Source organism: Girardinichthys multiradiatus, chromosome 17, assembly GCF_021462225.1.
Source record: "Girardinichthys multiradiatus isolate DD_20200921_A chromosome 17, DD_fGirMul_XY1, whole genome shotgun sequence".
Classification (NCBI taxonomy): Eukaryota; Metazoa; Chordata; class Actinopteri; order Cyprinodontiformes; family Goodeidae; genus Girardinichthys; species Girardinichthys multiradiatus.
The window spans coordinates 9988480-10012126 of NC_061809.1; the positions used below are offsets into that span (position 1 = coordinate 9988480).

General features: G+C 40.8%; 1 protein-coding gene across 1 annotated transcript in view; it reads left to right on the top strand.

Annotated features, from left to right (window-relative positions):
• Positions 1 to 7833, top strand: part of LOC124883071 (copine-8) — a 127897-nt gene extending 120064 nt beyond the window's left edge. The window contains exons 18-20 of the mRNA XM_047389952.1: positions 1441 to 1498; positions 1656 to 1729; positions 4649 to 7833. Of these exons, the coding sequence (XP_047245908.1) occupies positions 1441 to 1498; positions 1656 to 1729; positions 4649 to 4837 (321 nt within the window). The 3' untranslated portion in view covers positions 4838 to 7833. The remainder of the gene's footprint in view (positions 1 to 1440; positions 1499 to 1655; positions 1730 to 4648) is intronic.
• The last annotated feature ends 15814 nt before the right edge of the window (positions 7834 to 23647 follow it).

Here is a 23647-nt window from a genome sequence, read left to right on the forward strand (position 1 = left end):
TACTCAGGATGTAGTTTGGAGTTTTTTTATGTATCTTTTCCCTTGGATTCCCCAGCTTCCTTTGGAGCAGATTTCATGAGATTCCGGCTTTAATTAAACCAGCATCCACCAGCGCTGAAAAGCCTGTTATTTTCTAATCAGCTTGTTTTGTGGATAATTATCAGCTGACTTTACCAAGGAAATGTCAGAAAATCACACATTGTGACACTTATCAGTTATTTTTAACCCCCAGAACCAAAAGTCAGACTTTAGAAAAATAAAAGAAGCTGTCAAGAGAAATTATCTTCCTTTCCTTGTTTTGCCAGAAGAGACAATATGCAACAAGGGAGCCTTTACTCTTCTCTTTTTTTATTTGTTGGGTTTGTCTAACAGTATGTTATTCACCCCTTCCCTGTCCTCTCCATCACTGTCAAGTCAAAGCGTGCTCCACAGGAAAGAGTGTCGCGTAGAATACAAACAAAAACAAAGGGGGGGAACTGCAGCCGTTTCTGTAAAGCCAGTGACCCGAGCCTTTGAACGCAGCAGCAAAGAAAAATGGGCTGCAAAATATAAAGAGATGATGTAGTGAGAGAGAGGAAAATGGCGGGGAAAAGGATACAGATGAGGTGAAAAAAAGAAAGACAAACTGAGGGGAATAGGGGCCTAAAGGGGGCCTTTACTGAGGGCAGCAAAAAAATACGAGATATTTTGATAGGATCATCTATCTCTCTCTGCAGCCTGAGGTCAGAACATTACTCAGATACACTGAACACACACACATCATTGAAATCCTCTCTATACACCCTCCAAATGTAACGGCAACTCATGTCATTTGTAAGCGGTCAGTGACTTCTGGCGCTCTTGTAGATTTTCTTACTTCCAACCTCAGTGACGGTGATGTCTCCACCCACACAGCTCCACAGGAGCATAGAAGCTGAGTGTGCAATGCAAAACATCATGTCTTTGTTTGTCACTTGAAAAATAAAGAATCCATTTCCTGTTTAAAACAAAACTAAATAGTGTTTTTAATTGAATGCCACGTTTTATGGGTATGACGAGATTGAATAAAATAACCACGGTATTACCGTGCAGGTTGTTCAGATAGCATTATGCTGATTACATGAGTATTATTTCCAAATAGACTGTAGGGAAAGTGTATTAGCCATATTTCAGCCAACTGACTAGCAGTGGGCAGCAGCAGGTAAGCAAGGACTAATTTTGGGAAGGGTTGGCACTGTTTTACTCCCTGCTCCATACAGCTTCAGAAAACTCTGGTCACTCCGACACGTTCTCTTTTCTCTTAAAAAAAACTTTAAGCTATTCAAATAGTATGATGGACATGTTTTTAGCAAATTTGAGAACGCTAACTTTTTAAAACTTTGGTTCACTTTGATGAAATATTCCTAGAGTCTGCAAAAAAGCTTCTTTGACCTTGTTTTTTTTTTTCTGCCTCTGTTGTAGGCTTCCTGTCTCCCAATGTCAATTATCATTGTGGGAGTTGGGCCTGCAGAATTTGATGGTAAGCCATACCTGATAGATAAAAAAAAGCCTTTGGCAGTTTGACATTTTCAAGCTGTACAATGAGGTTAGAATTCAGCTTCGAGAAATTACTCACATGCCTGAGCAACATGCCTTTGTAATTTAGCCTCTGTTTTTATGCTTTTTCTTCCTCTCAGCCATGGTCGAGTTGGATGGCGATGAAGTTAGAATCTCGTCCAGGGGAAGGTATGCAGAGAGAGACATTGTGCAGGTAATCAGTTCCTTCTTTATAACCTCAGATTTCATGACAGTTTCAAATCAAACTACATTCTAGGTTACAGCACAGGTGTGGTACTTGGTTTGGGTCATTCTCCTTTAAACTGGTCCATAAGTTTTAGATCATCTTTGTAAAGATGTCACTGAATAGTGGCTTCTCTATCCCCTTTTCCTCCTCTCAGCTGATGTGTTGAGTTGCACCATTTCCCCTCATTCCTTTGGTTCTTTTTTGGTGCAGTTGAAGGTATGCTTTTTCTTTAGAAACTGTAATAACATTCAAACCTGTGCAACTCTTCAAGATTGCTACAGATCTGTTGGCTACTTCTCTGATTAATGCTCCCCTGGTCCACCCTGTCAGTTTTGGAGGACAGGTTTGCAGTTGTGCCGTACTCTTTCCATTTTCAGATGATGTGTCAAACAGAGCTCTGTGAAATGTTTAAAGTTTTTGATATTTAGATATTTTAGAACCTAGTAAGGATTTAGACTTCTCTAGAAATGTATCCCTTATCTATGTTCTTCTGTCCTCGTGATGCTGTTTGTTCACCAAAGTTCTCAAATAAATCTCAGAGGCCTTGACAAAACAGCTAGATTAATACTGACTGACATACAGGTTGCCTGTATGTTATTTAGGTGTATCAGAGTAAAGAGGTCTAAACAAAAATAGAAGCAACACTTTTCCTAGTTATAGTTGGTGAAATGTTTAAAAACCATGTTTCCTTGATACTGTTTTGGGGTCAATATGTTTTTCCCGCTTTGCTTCCCTACTTCATAACATAATCAGGCGTCCATGAGTGCCCTGTTAAAGTGGACGAAGAGAGACCTTCAACTCTAACTATTGTCTTGCTTGAAAAGCAAAAAAGGTGATTTGGCATCTTTAGGCCTCAACATTTCTTATCCTTTGCTTGTCTCAACAACCTTTTTTTTTAACTCCTTCCTTTTATCCATATCTCCTTTTAGTGTTTCTCCTATGGAACACATCACTAATAATTCATCCTACATACGGGCGTCAGTGAAAACAAAAGAAATGCAAACATTCCCACAGAGCTGCTGGTTTGACTGTGACTCAGTGAAAGTAAACCATGACCTATATGTCACCACTGTCATGCCGCGCTGCCCGGCACCCTCCCGTACAGCCACGCGGATGCTCATTAGCTAGCTTTTTAATAAGCGGATGCCCACACACACACAGTTGCTTCATACAGAGAAAACAAACTACGTTTCACCAGTGGAGTATCACTCCAGCTCAGCTTGCACATTATCATTATGAGCAAGTTAATAACCCAAATGACATGGTAAGGCATGAGCAGCAGAAAACCACTGGGCAAATTGGCTGCATATAGGACCTCATTTCTGCTGGTGAAGACATCCAATAAATACATAAATCTTTTTAAACTGTGATATGTCTCATGTGAGAACTTTTCTTTCTTGCCGTTAAGTCAACAAGTCAACAACGACACAGCAAATGTGCGGTAATTCTTTTGGGAATCACAATGAAAACCTCATGAGCTTGTCTGGACTATTTTACATTAGTGCCTGTTGTGAGGTGAAGTGACACTCAGGGTTAGATTATTGGAATTACAAACCTCTCCTGCTGAGTCTTTGTTTCCACTTTATATTTGTGTAAAAAAAATGTTATATTTATATAGCGCCTCAATAAAACATCAATAAGACATCCAATTTTGAGCCGAATACATTGGCTGGAACTAACATGGTCTTTCTGTTTTTTTGTGCAAATGGCCAAAATAAGAAAAGTCCCAACTGAAAATTATATGAATAATTTGCATACTATGAGTTTTGTTTCTTTGATAAAAGTACACTGCATTGAAATGATCAAAGAAAGCCAAGAAAAAAAGAACTCGGGGTGTTCTGGAAGTTTGTTCCAGATTAGGAGAGCATAACAACTGAATGCTGCTTCTCCATGTTTGGTTCTGATTCTGGGGATGCCGTGAAGACTTGAACCAGAAGACCTGGGTGGTCTGGAAGGTTGATACAACAACAACTCTCTATTGTATTTTGGTGCTTAGCCACTTGTTGATTTATGAACTAACAGACATATTTTAAAGTCTATTCTCTGTGACAGGGAACCATTTTAAGGACTTTACAACTGGGGTGATGTGCTCTACTTTCTTAGTTTTAGTGACGATGCAGGGAGCAGTGTTCTGGATCAGCTGCAGGTCTGCTTCTCTTTTTAGGCACACCTGTGAAGAAGACACAAGATTTTGGGCCTGATTAGTGGTTTCTAACTGTTATAACGGAAGCTGTGGGGTGACTCTTGAAGGCTTCTCCTTTGGTCCAAAATGACTTCATTTGTGTTTTTATTCAACTATGGCACATTCCCACATTGATTTGTTCTGTGAATATGCCTAACCCTTGAATGGGTTCATAGTCATCTGGTGACATTGTAATGTAGAGCTGTGTGTCATCTACATAGTTATGGTAACTTATCGTTTGTTATAATCTGAGGTAGTGGGAACATGTAGACATTCAATAGGAAGGGCCCCATGTAGTCATGTTTCTGAACTGCATGTCAGCAGTGATGTTTGCTAGCTGCCTTTGCTAATTAATAAAGTAGAACAAGAGAAAATAAATGCTATGTCACAAAGATTCAGCCAGCCATTTCAATTCCAATTTGTAGAACCACTTTCTGCTACATTTACAGTGACATGTTTTTTGGAGTACGTTTCAACCATGCAGTCTTGCACATGCGACTGAAATTTTGCCCGTTCTTATTTGAAAAATAGGTGGGTGCTCCGTCAGATTGGATGGAGAGCACCTGTGAACAAAACTTTGCCACTCATCCAGCCTGACCTGTCTGTTTGTTGGAGCTTGACTTTGATAGCTATTAATGTTGTTGAAAGTTTGAGGAATTCAAAATGTGTCTTTAAAGTAACTTTTTGTTCCTTTTCCCTTCCAGTTTGTTCCATTTAGAGACTACATTGACAGAAGCGGGAACCACATATTAAGCATGGCCCGGCTTGCGAAAGACGTACTGGCTGAGATCCCGGACCAGTTCCTTTCCTACATGCGGACCCGGGGGATAAAGCCTTCGCCAGCGCCACCTCCCTACACGCCACCAGGACAGCCAGTTCAAACCCAGATATAAAGAGCAGGCTGTAAAAAGTTAAAGTCTTGCAGTCCGGTGTTCTCAGAACTTAATGCGCAAAATACTTCCGTCTCCTTAATGCCGCTCTCCATGCTTTGCCGTCATGGATGACAAGGGTTTTTCTTATGGTCAGGAAGTTGCACGTCAGGACAGGAAAGAAGTGCTTTAGAAGGAAAACTCAGCAAGAGTCTGTTTACTTCCACCATCAAGCATTCCTATAATTGTCTGGATTTTGATAGGATATTTATTCTTTTTCTTCTAATGTGTGTGTGTGTGTGTGTGTGTGTGTGTGTGTGTGTGTGTCTGAGCAAAACCCAGAAAAGCTTTGGAGAGAGCTGATAGTCAAACTGTGCAGAGATAACAGAAGTAAAGACAAGAAGAGGGAAATAGTCTAGATTTCTGTAAAGAGAATGTCTCCAGACAGAAAACAAATCACTTGATCTTCTGTAAAAACAAAAGAAAACTGTAAGGAAATATGTATCTTCTTTCTCAGACTCATTGTTTACAGTAAATGCTAACAAGGATTTTTACTGTTGATACTTTTATATGCATATAGTTTCACTATGAAGGATGTAATACTTCCTCTTTTCCTGGCATTTATGTCAGGTAGCTGCAGTGCAGGTCCTGGTAGCCCTTCTGTACTGTACCGTACTGTGCTGTACCGTACTGTACTGTAATCTGGTGTTGGTATCAACCTTTTGCATGAGTGTAGCCTCAGTCAAGTGCATGCAGATAGTGGCCCTCCACTACCTCTTTTATCCATACATTCGTTTGTGGGAGGTAAATTCAGTGTCTCGTACTTAATTTCTATTCCTTTGTGCCTCTCAATCTTTTAGTAGCTGTGTTTCCATCCAACCTATTTATCTCTTCTATTTTGCCTCGCTTTACATATAATTAATTAGTATTAGTAATAAAACTAAGTCAAACGGGAGGTACTAATTATTTCAGTGTCTGAGAAATGTTAAACCCGATGCAGATATATTCTGCATACATGATTCCCTAATGTGTTCTGGAATTTTTAGCATTATAGACTCAGCAATGTGGTGGACAGCTTTTCTCATCTTCAGAGTCCAAAGAAAGGTTCAAAATGTTGTGATTATAACTTGTGATGTTTTGTGCACCACTCAAACCCTTTACAACATACACTTAGGTAGTAAATACAATGCGAGGGGCAACCGTTACATGGATTCCACCTGTAAATATTTGGAAGGTAATGGGATTGTAATCCAAAAATGTTTCTTGGCAAAATTTAGTGGTTCACTATCTACATAAAGAAAATGATTCTCAATTTTGAAGTTTCATTTTTAACCAATAAATGAACAAACTGCTCTAAATGCTGCATGTTTTTTAGTACTGGGCTGAAATGCATTGAAAAGTTTAGGTCCCAACCAACCAACATTGCCCCATTTTCCCTTTAGCATTTTTTTGTTTCAAACGGTCACAATACATTGATACTATTATAACATGTTATAATATCAAAGCATTTAGTCATTAATAACCTATAAAAGATAATGTTAGTAATAGTACGTATATGACATCTTTGATTTAACACACCTCTGACTACAAATATAATTTTTTCAAACAGTTTGTTTCTTGAAAAATTATATGTGGAGTTTCCACTACTGTAAATAATTTAAATCAAAATAAATAGTTAAAACCCCTATCAAAGCATGCACAAAACTGAAAAGCGCAGTAAACTTTGACATATTAGTCATTAGTCCTATATGATAATATTACTAGAAGTTCATTTGGGAAATATTAATAAAGCAATAATATTGAATATGAATATAGTTTCCTTTGGGGCACCTACATTTCTGATATGATAGCGATGAATGGGAAAAAGAGATGGGTGTATTAAAAAAGGTTATTTTTTGTACTAGATCTATAAGCTAAGACAACGCCCACAACTTTCGCTATCTCTGGCACCATATCAGTCAATGTCTATACAAGTGCTGGCACCTGTTTCTAGGCTTGCAATTAAAAAGTAATCAGTCCATAGACACACATTTATTCTGTCTATGCTTCAAAATACTGGGGAAAATGGCCAACACATTATTTTTTAACTTACAGAGAAGCTTTGCACGTTTTCCTGACATTACACACACCTCTCTAATGGCTCTGAGAGTGCCGCTCCTCCATTGTCTTTGTAGCGTACAGAAAAAAAGAAGAAAATTCAGTACTGGAGATGCGATACGCACGTAGCACCAACATTTGGACCCTACTGGCAAAACAGAACCACGATCAGCACAAATCCTGCACATTCCTGTGCATGCTTTTACTCCATCCACCTTTCTACAAATTGTGAGACATTCACCAGCTGTTCAAGTCCTAAAATATTTTTATTCTGATGTCTTCATATTTAGTTCCAGTGTAAAAGGAGTTCTTGTATTTCAAATATGGCGGCGCTGTTGGCGTCTCAAACTGCTAACTATACGGCATCTAGTTATTCTTTTGTCATTCGTTCTAAAGCTAGTAGTAGCTGTTTTACATCCAGACCTCATACATTTTTAGGAGCATCATTATTAAAAACACATTGGAAAATCACTATTTTTACCATCCCATTTTTGTGTCTTTAGAGCTAGCATTGCTTCTCTTGTCAAACTAAACAAAGCTGCTAGCATATTGTAAATTCTTTCTTTTGTTGTAGCCAGCGTTTCTGTTTGCGGTTTGCCCCTAATTTCTAAAGACCAATATTTCCGAATTAATAAAGATTTAATGCACTTGGAACATTTTTCAGCAACTCTAAATTTTATGTAGTATTATTGACTGTTGCATGGAAATATAGCTACTATCTTTATTTGTTTGTCTTTCCCCCCCCCTAGCTAACTTGATAATAGTACGCCCATGTGGTCAGGGGTTTCATGTCATTGTGTTCTTGCACCGCATTCCTCGCTCCATCTTTAACAACACAGCAGCTGCTCTCAAACTAAATGCTGTTTGAGCACAAAGAGCCCAGTGGTCAAAAATGCATCAAAAAATTAAATTATCCCATTGTGTGTTTTCTGGTTCTTTGTAGTGTTGGCGAGCATGTACGTGTGTTTGCTAATTTTTAGTACACATATAGCTTTGATACGACTTTGTACTCAAGTTTTAATATTTGTATTTATGTGTGACATCGTTTGTGTGAGTTGTGTTATCCACCGACAACATCCGATGAATTAACACTGATGTCTTCTATTTATGTGGCGAATGTGGATTGCCTGTGGTCCGATCAGTGCTGTTAAGAAAGGGGTGTTAGTGATGAGTGAGAATGAAAGATTAAGTGAAATAAAATAGTAGCGCCTGAAACATTTTAATGTTCCTAAATATTATTTAGGTTTGGAGTTGTATTTTTCCTCATTCATTAGTTCTTATAAAACCCAACTATGTAAAGTGATGTGAAAAAGATTTTCCGTCACAGATTTCTTAAGATTTTGCTTTTTTTGTCTCACTTTTTGTCATTATTTCAAATCATCAAAACGATTTTAATGTCAGAAAAAGAACCTAAGTAAATATAAAATGCTTGATGATTTTAATTATTAAACAAACTAACCTGGTCTTATGTGAAAAACTAATTAACTTAAAACTTAAACCTATGAGTCAATTGTGCCACCCTTGGCAGCAGCAACTGCTATAAAACATTTGTGGCAACTGGTAGTGACTTTTTTACATCACTGTGTCCCATTCTTCTTTGCAGAACTGTTTTAATTATGAAAACACTTGTGGTGTTTTTGAGCAAAATGGCCTGTGCAAAGCCATACCAAAGCATCTCCATTGGCTTTGGGTTTGGACGTGACCATTCCAGATTTTTTTTTTACTTGTTAGTATGGATTCTTCTGTGACCTCCTAGATCAATCAGCATTGTGCTCTTTGAGTAATTTTTGATAGGCTGGCCACTCCTGTTTAGGTTCACCACTGTTCCATATTTTTTTCATTTGTGATTTCTTTGGAGTCCCAAACCCTTTCCAGACTGATTACCCCAACACTCTTTGACTGATCTTTGTTTGATGATCTAGCAAATGCTTTTCCACACCACTGTATTTTGCAGCTCTTTTAACATACTGTTAAACTGAGAAACATTGGATAAAAGTCCTAATCAAATCTTTATGATAAATTCAATCGTTTTGGCTATTTGCAGGTAATGCAAAGTGGGAGGCTTAAAAACTGTAAGTACAACCCAGACCTGACTGTACACCACACTATTTAGTCCTATTAAAAAGAAAAAAGATTTGTAACCTTTCGTAATAGACCTACAATAGTTCCCTCAGAGCCCCAAACCTTTTTGACATTTTTCACTCTCTTGCAATGTATGGTCACTGTTGTCGTTTGGCTGAAACAACTGTGTGAATGTGTATTTGGTGGCTTTGCACAGCTGCTGTGTTCAAAGCTTAGCTAGTCACATCATTAGGACAGCAGGTCAATATGAGGAGCTCATTACTGCAGCAGATGCACTGTAAAACACAAACCCTAAACTGGTAACTGATCCTACACTGTGGGATTTACCACAGGCTGTATTTATTGTATGGACAACAATGTTTTTGATGTTTGCATGTAACACTGCACTGGGTAGAGTTCAGGTATTTCATTGATTATAAATTCAGCTGTAGATTAAATTTGAAGTTTCAGAGGAAGCTAACAGAACCATAGAGACAAATGTTAACAGCTTTTTGACAACCTCAGTGTTGTCAGTATTTTCATTTGGAAAATTCAAAACCCTAGTCCAAGTCATGTTAAATAAGCAACTCAAGTCCACCTTTAGCCACATGTTTTTGTATTCTTGCCGCAAAGTTGAACAACCGCCTTGCATTTTAATGGTGTAACATAGTGGTTTCCAGAACGTTAAGGTTCCTCTGTCCTAACCCCCTGTGGGTTACGAAGGAGGAAATAATCACTTGCATGAGCGTTGCTTGTGTAAGGCATGTATACTACACACAATTAAGGCCACTGTAAACCTTTTGGGAGTTTTTTTGCAAAAAAAGGATAAATTCTGGAGTTCTATGGCAACTCCTAACTTAACAACCTTGGTGCTCTTGGCACAAATTTGGACAATTCTGGCAAATGGTTTTTAATGCTAACTTTTATTTAGAAAAATACAAAACTTACGTTACCTAAAACCTGACTGGAAATCCACAAGATTTGATATTTTAAAGATTGAAATGTTCGACTAATAAATAGGCCTGAGACTCAAATGGTTCTCATGTGAAGTTATCTCTTCATCTTTCAGTTCATTTTACTTGATTTGCTCATATTGTCTATGCTGCCTGTTAATTCCTCTTGGTTCTCTTGGATATCAGTATATATACTTTTTAATCATGGTGCCACAGCTCATTAAATCTGCCTATTCATGAAGCCAGAAGTGTGTTTATGAAAGTGTGTGTGTCTGTGCATAAAAATTGTGTGGGTGAGTGTGCGTGAGGCACATTTCGAAGACTTGGTTTTTATTAGACCAAGTAAGGTGTTAACAACACATAAGATTTTTGTTTACTAAAGATATCCAAAAAATATGTTGTATACTTATCATATCTTCTTAACGACGTGCACTATGTTTGCATGTACAGTTTTACAAAGGATGCACCAGTTCCTTTTGTTGAAAACTGAGTGTTTTGAAATCTACAGATTACCTATTTGAGGGATTAACTGTACAAAATGGCCTTAAATCTTTCACTGACTTTCTTGGAATTGTGCGATGCCTTCTTCAGAAAACTGTTTTATTGAAACGATATGATCAGTATCTATTTTGTGTCAGTGTTTCTATTGCTTTCCTGTGTTTTCTTTGCACAAGTTCAGTTCTTGGATAAAATCTATATATCTTGTACTTTTTCTGAACCCGTGATTGATCAGATAAAGCATGGCGAAGTACTGATTGTCTGATACTACATAGATAACTATTTCTGTATTGAACTATGGATTTTTAAATAAATATTCATATTGAACTTAATTTGCTTTACCTTGTAGTGATCCAGATTGTTTTCAATATTTTACACTGCTTTGTTTTTTATGTCTTCCTATTACAATTTATTTGAAGAAACACACATACAGTGGGGAGAACTTGATTTGATACACTGCCCATTTTGCAGGTTTTCCCACTTGCAAAGCATGTAGAAGTCCTTAATTTCTATCATAGGTACTATTCAACTGACTGACACAATCTAAAACAAAAATCCAGAAAATCATATTGTGTCATTTTTAAGTAATTAATTAGCATTTTATTGCATGACATAAGTATTTGATTACAGAACAACCAGTAAGAATCCTGGCCCCCACAGACCTGTTAGTTCTTTAAGAAGCCCTCCTGTTCACTACTCATTACCGGTATTAACTGCACCTGTTTCAACTCGTACTTGTCGTCTTCTGCTTTATCCGGGACCAGGTTGCGGGGGCAGCAGGCTCATTAGAGACACCCAGACGTCCCTCTCCCCAGACACCTCCTCTAGTTCATCCGGGGGGACCCCAAGGCGTTCCTAGGCCAGCCGAGAGACATAGTCCCTCCAGCGTGTCCTGGGACGTCCCCTGAGCCTCCTCCCGGCGGGATGTGCCTGGAACACCTCCCGAGGGAGCCGTCCAGGAGGTCTCCGTTATATATGCCCGAGCCACCTCAACTGGCTCCTCTCGTTGTGGAGGAGCAGTGGCTCTACTCCGAGCTACTCCTGAGGAAGCTCATTTCAGCCGCTTGTATCCTGGATCTCGTTCTTCAGTCATGACCCAAAGTTTATGGCCATAGGTGAGGGTAGGAACGTAGACCGACCGGTAAATCGAGAGCTTTGCTTTTCAACTCAGCTCTGTCTTCACCACAACAGACCGGCACAGCGTCCCCATTACTGTGGCAGCCGCAACAATCCATCTGTCGATCTCCCACTCCATTCTCCCCTCACTCGTGAAAAAGACCCCGAGTTACTTGAACTCCTCCACTTGAGGCAGGAACTCTCCTCCAAACTGAAGAGGGAAAGTGACCCTTTTCTGATTGAGAACCATGGCTTCGCACTTGGAGGAGCTGATCATCATCCCAGCCGCTTTAGACTCAGCAGCGAACCGCCCCAGTGAATGCTGTAGGTCTTGGCTAGAGGGGGCCAGCAGGACCACGTAATCTGCAAAAAGAAAAGACGAAATCCACTGGTCCCCAAACCAGATCAGACCCCATCCGGCCCTTGGCTGTGCCTAGAAATCCTATCCATAAAAGTTATGAACAGGGCTGGTGACAAAGGGCAGCCCTGCCTGAGTCCAACATGCACAGGGAACAGGTCCGACTTATTGCCGGCAGTGTGGACCAAACTCCTGCTCCACTTTATTAGGGACCGGATGGCCCCTAATAAAGGGCCCCCGACTCCATACTCCTAGAGCACCCCTCACAGGGCACCACGAGGGACACAGTCGAATACCTTCTCCACACCCACAAAACATGTGGACCGGTTAGGCAAACTCCCAGGAACCAACTACTCCTCTTGAAGCCGAGGTTCAACTATCCGGACTCTCCTGTCCAATACCCTGGCATAGGCCTTGCCAGGGGGGATGAGGAGAGCAATTCCCCTATAGCTGTAACACACCCTCCAGTCACTCTTCTTATGAAGATGGACCACCACCCCGGTCTGCCAGTCCAGAGGCACTGTCCCCAAATGCCACACAATGTTGAAGAGGCGTGTCAGCCGTGACAGCCCTACAACATCCAGAGACTTGAGGTACTCAGGGTGGATCTTATCCACCCCCAAAGCCCTGCCACCGTGGAGCTTTTTAACCACCTCAGTGACTTCAGCCTGGGTGATGAAAGAGTCCAACCCAGAGTCCCCAGCCTCTGCTTCCGCAAGGAAATGCGTGATGGCAGGATTGAGGAGTCCTCGAAGTACTCTTTCCACCACCCAATAATGTCCCCAGTCGAGGTTAGCAGTTCCCCACCCCTACTGTAAACAGTGTTGGCGAAGCACTGTTTCCCACTCCTGAGGCACCGGACATTTTGCCAGAATCGCTTCAAGGCCAACCGGTGGTCCTTCTTCACCGAACTCCTCCCAGGCCCGAGTTTTTGCTACTCTATCCACCCGGACTCCAACCTCCCCAGGAATCCGGTCAAAGCCCTCCCGGAGGTGTGAGTTGAATACATCCCTGGCCGAGAGCTCTGCCAGACATTCCCAGCAGACCCTCACTATGCGCTTGTGCCTGCCAAGTCTGTCCGACTTTCTCCTCTTTCAGCGAACAGCTCAGCCCCTCTCTTCACCCGAGTGTCCAAAACATGGCTGGGATGGGCTACAGGATAATAACCAAGCAGCTTGGTGAGAAGGCAACAACTGTTGGCGCAATTATAAAAAAATGGAAGACGTTGTAGATGACGGTTAAAAAAATGTCATCTTGACATGGACATTATTTGTTATACACTATGTGGCAAAAAGGAAGCCATTGTTGAAAGGCATGAAAAGTTCAGATTATGTTTTGCTACATGGCATCTATTTGACACGTCAAACATCTAGAAGTACTGTAGGTATTCTAGCAAGACGACACCAAAACTGCCCGTTTTGGACTCATGCAAAACTACTGTGTTTGCACAGCACTCTGAACACGCTGGTGGCAGCATTATGCTTTGTGGATGCTTTTCTTCAGCAAGGATAGGGAAGCTGCTCGATTGATGAAAAGAGGAATTGAGATCCTGGAAGAAAACCTTTTTTGAGGCTGTGAAACATTTGAGATTGGGGTAGAGGATCATCTTCTGGCAAGTCCACAACCCTAAAGATATAGTCAGAGCTACAATGGAACGGTTTAGATCAAAGCCTATTTGGGTGTTTAAGTGGCCCAATCAAAGTCCATACCTAAATCCAACTGAGAATTCATGGCAAGACTTCAAAATTGATGTTCACACAAGCTCTCTATCCTCACTGCTTCATCATGAGCTATTTTGCACAGTAAAATGGACAAGTGTGAATCTCTGCATGTGCAAAGCAGGTACAGACAGCAGCTAAGGGGGTTCTACAAAGTAGATTTTGAGAACCATGTAAATGGAAAATAAATTTCAGGAACTAATTTCATGGTACTTCAAATACAACTTGTTTTCTTACAAGGAGAGACTTGAATGCCTCTATGTGAATACCTGCTATTAATAGCTACATTTTTCCATTGCCCCTGAGGTAGAGGGTGAAGATGGAGGAATTGATTGAGGGTTGAAAAGAGGCAGGGAGAGAAAGGAAAAGGTACTAATATCTCTGTCAATCAAAGCCAGCCGATGGAGAGAGAATCATCTTAGACCACATTTACACAACCAGCAGAGAAATAACATAATGTAGCGCGCCTACGTAGCAGGAAAAAAAACTCGGATGAGAATTTCCAAGAGGAACAGAGTCTATTTAAAATACTGATTGTGTTTTAAATAGACTTCAGTTTAAGTTTTTACGTCAGGTTCTTGGAAGGCTTTTTTTTTTTTTCCATTCAGCGTACTTGTTGGCCAGAATTACAATGTGGTAAATCAGCTGATACAAAAGCTTGTGTCAGGTTTTCATCCCTTAAAAAGACTTGACGCCTTAATGTTTGACTAAGTCTAATGAACACCCTGCTCGATGTCTGTCAGCCAGGGTCGTAATTGTGCTTGTCACTTCCTCACACGGTCTGTAACTTAGCAACCTGCCACAAAGCTGTAGCCCTAGTTGGGTCCTATTTGAATATTTCTGTAAAATCCAGACAAACGTATGATAAGCGGGGAAGTTGGTGCAACACTGAAAGCAAAGTTGTGTGTTTTTAAAACCTGAAGGTAGCATTGTGACCACCAAACGTGCTCCCACACATCTCTCGCAGGACATCAAACTCTTCCAGGAGGCTCTCTAATGAGTTGTATAATTGCGGTTCTAATCACGTTATAATTAATCAAATTAAGCAAATGTTTTTGACCACTCCGCCCACTGAACTCCCACCGCTCACTGAAATAGAACATTTGCATATATGCTGTGATTGTTTTGGGTAGTGCTCAAAGAGATGGCACGTAGGCTCGCTCTCAGTCTAAGATGTACACTAGTAGAGGAAACATATATAACAAATATGAGGTGAAAATGAGAGTTCTATTTTTATTATGAGCTGTAGGAGTAATATCACACTCTATTTAATTTCCCATCATCTTTGTTTAACTTAGCTCCGTTCAATCGAATTTTCATTTCTTCCAACATGATGCAGCGGTTGCCCACATACCGTGACGTTTAGTCGTTTTCTTTCCCATAATGCAACTCGGTCATCGCTGAGATAAGACCTCTAACACTAGTCTTTGTACAGTTTGAAACACAATCCGTTAGAAATCCGTTTGTTAGATACTAACAAAACAGGACACAACTCAAATAGTATATGTTTCTCAATTACAGTGCTTTGTCTAAGTAGTCATACCCCTCATAGCCATGAACTTTAATGTGTTTTATTAGGATTTCATGTGATGGGCCTAGATAAAGTAGTGCCTAATTGGGAAGTGGGAGGAAAATTGTGTTTTTAAATTTTTCTTTGCTGAAAACTGAAAAGATTCATATGGCTACAATGGGATTCTATGGGATACAATGCTATCTTAGTGAACATTAACTGTCTGCACTTTCATAAAATGCCTAAGTTTTTTGCCATTTTCGCAGCCGAATGTTGATGCTGCTATGTTAAAATAAGTAATCTGTTTCATCAGCTACAACCCTTCAGTCCTAGAGTGGAGTAAACTTGTAAATGTTGCGTTCCTGTGCTTCTCCGTGTGTTGTAGTAATCCAGTGGAATCACAATTGGCTAATCAGGGAGCCTCTGCTTGTATAGTTTTGAGTAGTAACATAAACATTGTTTGGCTGAGAAAACTGCAACAAACTCAACAACTGTGCTTGTTTAAGAAAATGATTAATATCTGCTTATATAGTATTTGCATCTCACAGATAGGAATATTTTGAGTTGCTTTGATTTGCTGAAATCAGCCAAAACAACAACCCCATCTTGCAATTTTCCAGCATTCTAAGCACTTATTAACTTTTCTACAAACACACTGCGACATGGCATCAGTCTACCACAGGTAAAAGAGCTACTACTCGTAGTAATCAACAAATTCAGCATATCCGAACTATCTCTCTAATTCAGATAAAACAAGTAATTCATTTCTTTCTTAATAGGAGTGCCTCCATGCCTCACCAATGGAACAGTTGTCATGGCATGATGGTAAACACAAGTTATGCTCGATGTTTTTTTTATGAAATAATTGTTTTCTTCTGTTCTGAAGCTCGTTCAGGCTCTCGGTGAAGAAGAGGATAGGTTCCAGGGCTACCTCAGGGCCACATGCTCATCCACAATCTGCCCCAACTATTGCAACTGGTCTTGATCATATCAAATTTCACAGATCAGTATTTTTCTTCCTCAGTTTTCACTGGTAGAGACTGAAGTCATTTAGATTTCCATTCTTGTTGCAGTAACATATGGTGTTGTGTGCGGCTCCATCTGTTTCCATGTGTACCTGCTTGCTCTTTGTTGAACGACTTATTGAGGCAGCAACTGTGACTAAAATCAGATTCTTAATTAAATGTGTACCAGCGAACAGATCACAGCCAAGCTCCATCTTTGTTTTATTTTTAAGTCATAATAGCCAGACAAGATAATCAAATGATGTTTAGAAAACAGAAATTATTGTTCGATGATTAAATTTAGTCTTCATTTTGATGCATCAACAAGAAGAAGGACTGCAGAAACATGAATACTCTCTGGATCACCCCAAGAAAGCTTTGTCTCAATTAGAACTACATACGAGGCCATTTGTTCTCCCTAATCTGCCTTTATATATTATGCATCACAGCTGTTTCAGTGTGCCTCGGTGCAATTGTGTGCTTCTACCCCAGAAAGCGATGCATTATGCACCAAGACACAACCCAGATGGATGAGGTGCTCGCAGCTCTGTGTGTGTCTGCAGAGGTTGTAATAGGTCAGTGGGGAATCTGGTGGATTCCTGATGCATACTCCAAGAAACATGTCAGGTTTAAACAACCTAAAATACTTATAACATCACAAAAAGAAGAGAAAGCCAAAGAATTAGTTATTTTACTCGCTGCGAGGAGAACGGACAGGGATGTGCTTTCAGTTACAAATCTCCTACCGCTCTGAAAACCATCTGTCCGCACCTCTCTTTTTATTATCTTTGGGGGTTCCCTAGTTACAATGAATGTCGCTCTCTAAGGATAGGAAAAACAGCTGCATCGTAAACAGGTCATAAACACCATTATCTTGTAACAACACACTTCCACAGTCTCCCACCATCTTAAGATCAGTGTGTTGTCTGTTCAGCACAATCAGCCTTCATCTTTATGACACCCTCATCTGTGACTGCTTCCTTTCCAGCTCCACCTTTGATCCTTGCCTGCAGACAAACTCATCACATCCTTACTCACACATACATCATGAAAGGTTATAAAGATAAAATAGTCAAGTTAAAGAAAAGGAGAATATATAAGATAAATCTATATTCAATTATATTCAACATTGCGTGGCGGTCGGGGACAGTGCCTCTGGACTGGCAGACTGGGGTGGTGGTCCCCCTTTATAAGAAGGGGGACCGGAGGGTGTGTTCCAACTACAGGGGGATCACACTCCTCAGCCTCCCTGGTAAGGCCTACGCCAGGGTATTGGAGAGGAGAGTCCGACCGATAGTCGAACCTCGGCTTCAGGAGGAACAGTGTGGTTTTCGTCCCAGCCGTGGAACACTGGACCAGCTCTATACCCTCTACAGGGTGCTCGAGGGTTCATGGGAGTTTGCCCAACCGGTCCACATGTGTTTTGTGGACCTGGAGAAGGCATTCGACTGTGTCCCTCATGATGCCCTGTGGGGGGTGCTCCAGGAGTATGGAATCGGGGGCCCTTTATTAGGGGCCATCCGGTCCCTGTACGAGCGGAGCAGGAGTTTGGTCCGCATTGCCGGCACTAAGTCGGACCTGTTCCCAGTGCATGTTGGACTCCGGCAGGGCTGCCCTTTGTCGCCGGTCCTGTTCATAACTTTTATGGACAGGATTTCTAGACGCAGCCAAGGGCCGGAGGGGGTCTGGTTTGGGGACCAGTGGATTTCGTCTCTTCTTTTTGCGGATGACGTGGTCCTGCTGGCCCCCTCTAGCCAAGACCTACAGCATGCGCTGTGGCGGTTCGCAGCCGAGTGTGAAGCGGCTAGGATGAAGATCAGCTCCTCCAAGTCCGAGGCCACGGTACTCGACCGGAAAAGGGTGGCTTGTCCTCTTCAGGTTGGAGGGGAGTTCCTGCCTCAAGTGGAGGAGTTTAAGTATCTCGGGGTCTTGTTCACGAGTGAGGGAAGAATGGAGCGGGAGATTGACAGACGGATCGGTGCGGCTGCCACAGTAATGGGGCCGCTGTGCCGGTCCATTGTGGTGAAGAGAGAGCTGAGCCGAAAAGCAAAGCTCTCAATTTACTGGTCGGTCTACGTTCCTACCCTCACTTATGGCCATGAGCTTTGGGTCATGACCGAAAGAACGAGATCACGGATACAAGCGGCTGAAATGAGCTTCCTCCGTAGGGTGGCCGGGCACTCCCTTAGAGATAGGGTGAGGAGCTCGGCCATCCGGGAGGAGCTCGGAGTAGAGCCGCTGCTCCTCCACATCGAGAGGAGCCAGTTGAGGTGGCTCGGGCATCTATACCGGATGCCTCCTGGACGCCTTCCTCGGGAGGTGTTCCAGGCACGTCCCACCGGGAGGAGGCCCAGGGGACGGCCCAGGACACGCTGGAGGGACTATGTCTCTCGGCTGGCCTGGGAACGCCTTGGGCTCCCCCTGGAGGAGCTGGAGGAGGTGTCTGGAGAGAGGGACGTCTGGGCGTCTCTGCTGAGTCTGCTGCCCCCGCGACCCGGTCCTAGATAAGCGGAAGACGACGAACGAACTATATTCAATTATTCCAACATTTCCTCCCTGTTTATCTTATATTTGCTCATATTCTCATATCACTTAACAGCCACTTCTTTCGGATTTTTAATTGTAAGTTTATTTTCATGAGTACAAAGACAATTATACTCAGAGGTACTTACTGATATTTAAATCACAGAATCATATAGAAATGGATCTGGATACAGGCCAGAAAAGTGGTCCGTCGCATCCTCATCATCTTCATCATCCTGATGTTTAAGTAACGGATAGAGTTGGGTAACTCTGTCTTCCATAGGAGAAATAGCTGTGGTGATGAGATGGTTAAGCAAAGAACGAAGGCAGGGAATACAACAACATCCACACAATGTCAAAAATTGCAGCAAACACTGCAAAGGAAATTATTACTGACGATACTAAAATTTTATACTTCCCAAACACATCCAGCCAGGAGTCCCACATCGAGGTGTCTACTCCAGAATGCTCCTTCATTTTGCCATTTAGAGATCTCAAACCTTCTATGGCTTTAGTGAGGCTGCCATCAGCCGCACTGTTGTTAGGTATAAATGTGCAGCATTTTTCTCCAAAAATAGCACAAACTCCTCCTTTTTCAGCTAACTACATGACCAAAGCAATTCTATTCTGGAATGCCATCAGGGAAGTTGAAGCCAATTAGTCATGGACAGCTTCAAACCTGCTTTGTGTCCAATTTCCTAGTTTTTGAACATTGTAATGGATATAGTTGATCCTGTCTACGTTTTTGTTCATCGTACACCACGTACAGATACTTTATTCAAATCTTGCGGCTACTTGATCAGTTCATTTATCTTCATCTATAGCATCTATGTATGTAGAGTCTCCCTCAGTCTGCCAAGCTACTGCTCTGCACTTTCTATCACGCCAATCATGTGGGTTTGCACTAGATAGTCCATCTGTTACTTCATCTACTAACATAGAATATACTGAAACTGGTAACAATAAAGTAATTAGACCCCAGAGTCCCGTTACATTTGAAGGCAATCGATCAAACAATCTGTCGTCACCACACCACCACCAAATGTCTCCTCTAGAGACTGGTTTAAAATACGTATTTACTTTTACAATTGCAGTACACCATACTGCAGTGAGATTTCCCAATTTCTTGCCTCTCTCTGTCATATTTATACATGTGTAGTTTCCAGTGGTGACCCGTTTATGGAATACTGGTTTGTCCTTATCTGCTGTAGTTACAGGAAAAACAGAATCCCAGTGCTGACACATTTCATTAGGATTAGTTTGATTCATTATTTCCATCACACAGGGTTGTGGTATCACAGCTGGAATTATTTGTAAAAAAGCCTGGGACCCAAACACACAACACAATCTCTTTTAGTCATGTTAGCCACTTGCTCTACCATCAATAACCAGTTATTATTTGTTCCTGATACTCCAGTAATAACCTGGAACTAGTCATCTGTGGTTAACTTTCCTAACATAATTTTTACTCTCTTCACTGTAGTCTTAGGGGAGAGAGTCGTTTCAGTTTTTACTTCACTAACAAAAAGTCAAAGTTTGGGTCTGACCCTGAAACCCAGATCCACAGGAGAAAACCCCAACATGTTCCTCCTGTTGCAACGTAGTCGGAAGAAATAGAGAATTCTGCGTGAGGTTAATTGTTCCCTGGATTGCATTATCAGTTTTATGGAGCTTAAACAACTTCTTTTGATGACTAGCATAAGCAGTGGTGCCCCACTCTGGTGTCCTATTGTTTCCTTCATCAGCTACCATCATGGACCATGAGGTGTCTCTTCTGTCATTAGTTAAGTACCATTTATAACTTCTATAAACCTGTCCTTTCCTTCCTCGTTTGGTCAAGCTAATGAGTGGGATCAGCACCACAGCTGTGGTTTTAGATTTCACGCACACTTGAATACCATAAGTATAAGAAGTTTATTTAGCACACATAGTTAAGTTATCTTGCCTTCCTTGATTTAGCGCTACTTGTTTCATATGACTCATAGCAGGTGTTAATTCATTCTTATTTATCTTGACTGGTTCCCAGAAGTACCAGAAAAAAATCAATATGAGAAAAAATATATAAATACCCAGCTATGGAATGCATTGCTCATCCATCTGAGTCATTTTGGCTGAAATTTTGACTCCTCTAAATGGTTCCAGTGTCTTAATTTTCTTCACTGACTTTTGGATCTCTCCAGCCTCTAAATGTCTGGATCCACCCTATTATCAGTCTGTAAATCACTTCCCCTGATGGAGCTTTCAACCAAAATGACCTTTTTACAATGTATAAGGTGAATCCAGGTTGATCTCTCAGCTATTTTTACTACTGTGGGAGTGGTTAGGAATACCTAATATGGGTCCTCTCACTTAGGTGAATTACCAATGTTTCTTTTTTACACTCATTAACACCCAGTCTCCTGGTTCCACTAGTTGGTTTTCCTGCTGGGAAATAGAACATTCCTCATTAATTTGAATTAGTTTCTGTTGCTTTTCTAACATACTCCTCATATAATCAGCTAGGTTAACTTCTTCATCTAACTCCCACTGATTTTTGAACTGTGGTAATCTGTATGGTCTTCCAAATAACATTTCATGAGGTGCTTGTAATGTTTAGTTGGAAATAGTTCTATCCATTTAGAAAATGCACCTATAATGACTCAACAGAACTTTTTCCCTTCACTGTGGTTTAACTCAATAAAATCCATATGAATTGTTTGTAGGGGGTAGTTTGGTTTTGAAAATTGTCCCCTTCATGTTCTTAAATTCCCTTGTGGATTATGTTTTGCACTTGTTAAACGTGTTTTACAAAACCTTTTTTTGAATAAGAATTAAATCCATATGTTATATAATATTTATGTATCTGTCCTACCATTCCTCCCTGTTGAGACATTGTGAAACACAATGGCTCAATATTGCCGCCCATTTATATAGGTTCTTTGGTAGGACAGGTTTATTATCTGGTCAAATATAGTTTTCATCATTTAACGCAGCTCCATGTTTTTTCCACATTGCTATCTCCTGTGGTGGGCTTTGTTGTTGCATCTCTTTTAACACAATATTGTCTATATTATGTTGTTTTTCCATGACTAATATTTTGATTTGTCCAGCTGCAGCTGCTTTTGCTTTCTTATCTGCAAATGCATTTCCTTTTATGACATCACTTGTGCCAGAAGTGTGAGCTGCACACTTACAGACTGCTAATTTTCTAGGGAGGTGTACTGATTTCAGTAAGTTTTTTAACAAATCAACATGCGTTACTGGTTTCCCAGTAGACGTTACCATGCCTCTATTTTTCCAATATTGAGCGAATGTATGCACTGTTGCAAATGCATATTGACTATCAGTATAAATAGTTACTTCCTCATCTGCAAATAGTTTGCAGGCCTCGGTTAGCGCAATTAGCTCTGCAGCCTGTGCAGAATAATGTGAAGGTAATTACTCCGCTTTTAACACTGTATCTTTTGTCACTACTGCATATCCTGTTTGTGTCTTCCCTCTCTCATCTTTTCTGGAGGAACCATCTACATAAACTATTTCGCTCTGTACCAGAGGTTGATCCTGCAAATCACTTCTTGTTTTTGCTTCTTTTTCTGCTAATTCTTGACAATCATGTTGAATTCCATCTTCAGGTGTGGGTAACAATGTTGCTGAGTTTAAAGTGGTGCACCTTTCTATAGTTAAGTGTGGTTGGGACAGTAAAGTTGACATGCAGGACAAATGTCTAGCAGGTGATAGAAAGGTCATATCCGTCTGCAGTAATAATGCTTAAACTGCATGGGAAACTCTTAAGGTTAAAAGGTGAAACAACACTATTGTAGCACTGACTTCAACTGCCATTGAGGCTGCAATTACAGCTCTCACACAATATGGTTGCGCACACGCAACACTGTCTAGTTTTGAAGAGAAATAGGCTATTGGTTTCATTTTATCTCCATGTTGTTGAACCAGAATTGAAGTCATAAAATGTCCCTTGCAATCTACCATCTGAACAAACGGTTTACTATAGTCTGGTAATGCTAAAGCAGTACTGGAAACTAGAACTTGTTTTATGTTGGTAAATGCTTCTTCAGCTTCTACACTCCATTTCAGTTCAGACGTAATTTTCAGCTCTTCCTCATACATTAGTTCGTTCAATGGAGCTACTATTTCTGCATAATTTGGCACCCAGTTTCTACAATAATTAGTTAGTCCAAGGAAGGACATCATTTGCTTTTTTGTTACTGGTTTTAGAACTTGTAATATTGCAGTCTTTCTTTCTTCGACAATTGTGCGTCCCCCTGCGCTAAGATTGTGGCCTAGGTATTTAACCTCATTTTTACACAACTGAAGTTTCGTTTTACTGATTTTGTGTCCCTCTTCTGCTAAATGTTTTAATAATGCTATTGTGTCATTTCTACAGGTCTCCTCATCAGGAGAGGCTAATAGCACATCATCAACATATAGTAAAACCTGACTACCTCCTGGAGGGTCAAACTTGGCCATGCTTGCCCTCATTACCTGAGAGTATATAGTTGGACTTTCACAGTAGCCTTGAGGTAGTCTGGTATAAGTATATCTTTGTCCCTCAAAGGTGAATGCAAACCAGAACTGACTATCTTTATCTATAGGTACAGAGAAAAATGCATTGCTTATATCAACTACAGTAAATATTCTAGCATCTGGTCTTAGGGAATTTAATAATGTATAAGGATCAGGAACACACGGTGCTCTCTGAACAACTGCATTATTAACTGCCTGTAAGTCTTGCATCATGCGCCATCCTGTTGATGGAGCTTGTTTTTTAACTGGAAAAATGGGGGTGTTACATGGTGAGTCCTCGCATTTTATTATCATCCATGCAGTTATTAAATCCTTTATTACTGGTTTTATTCCTTCACGTGCATCATGTTTCAAAGGGTACTATTTTACACTGGGCCTGTTTTCTGTTTTTGCCCTGATTTGGACAGGTAATGCTCCTTTTACTAAGCCTCCGTCAATAGGGTCTTTTGACCATAACTTACCAGGAACTTCACTC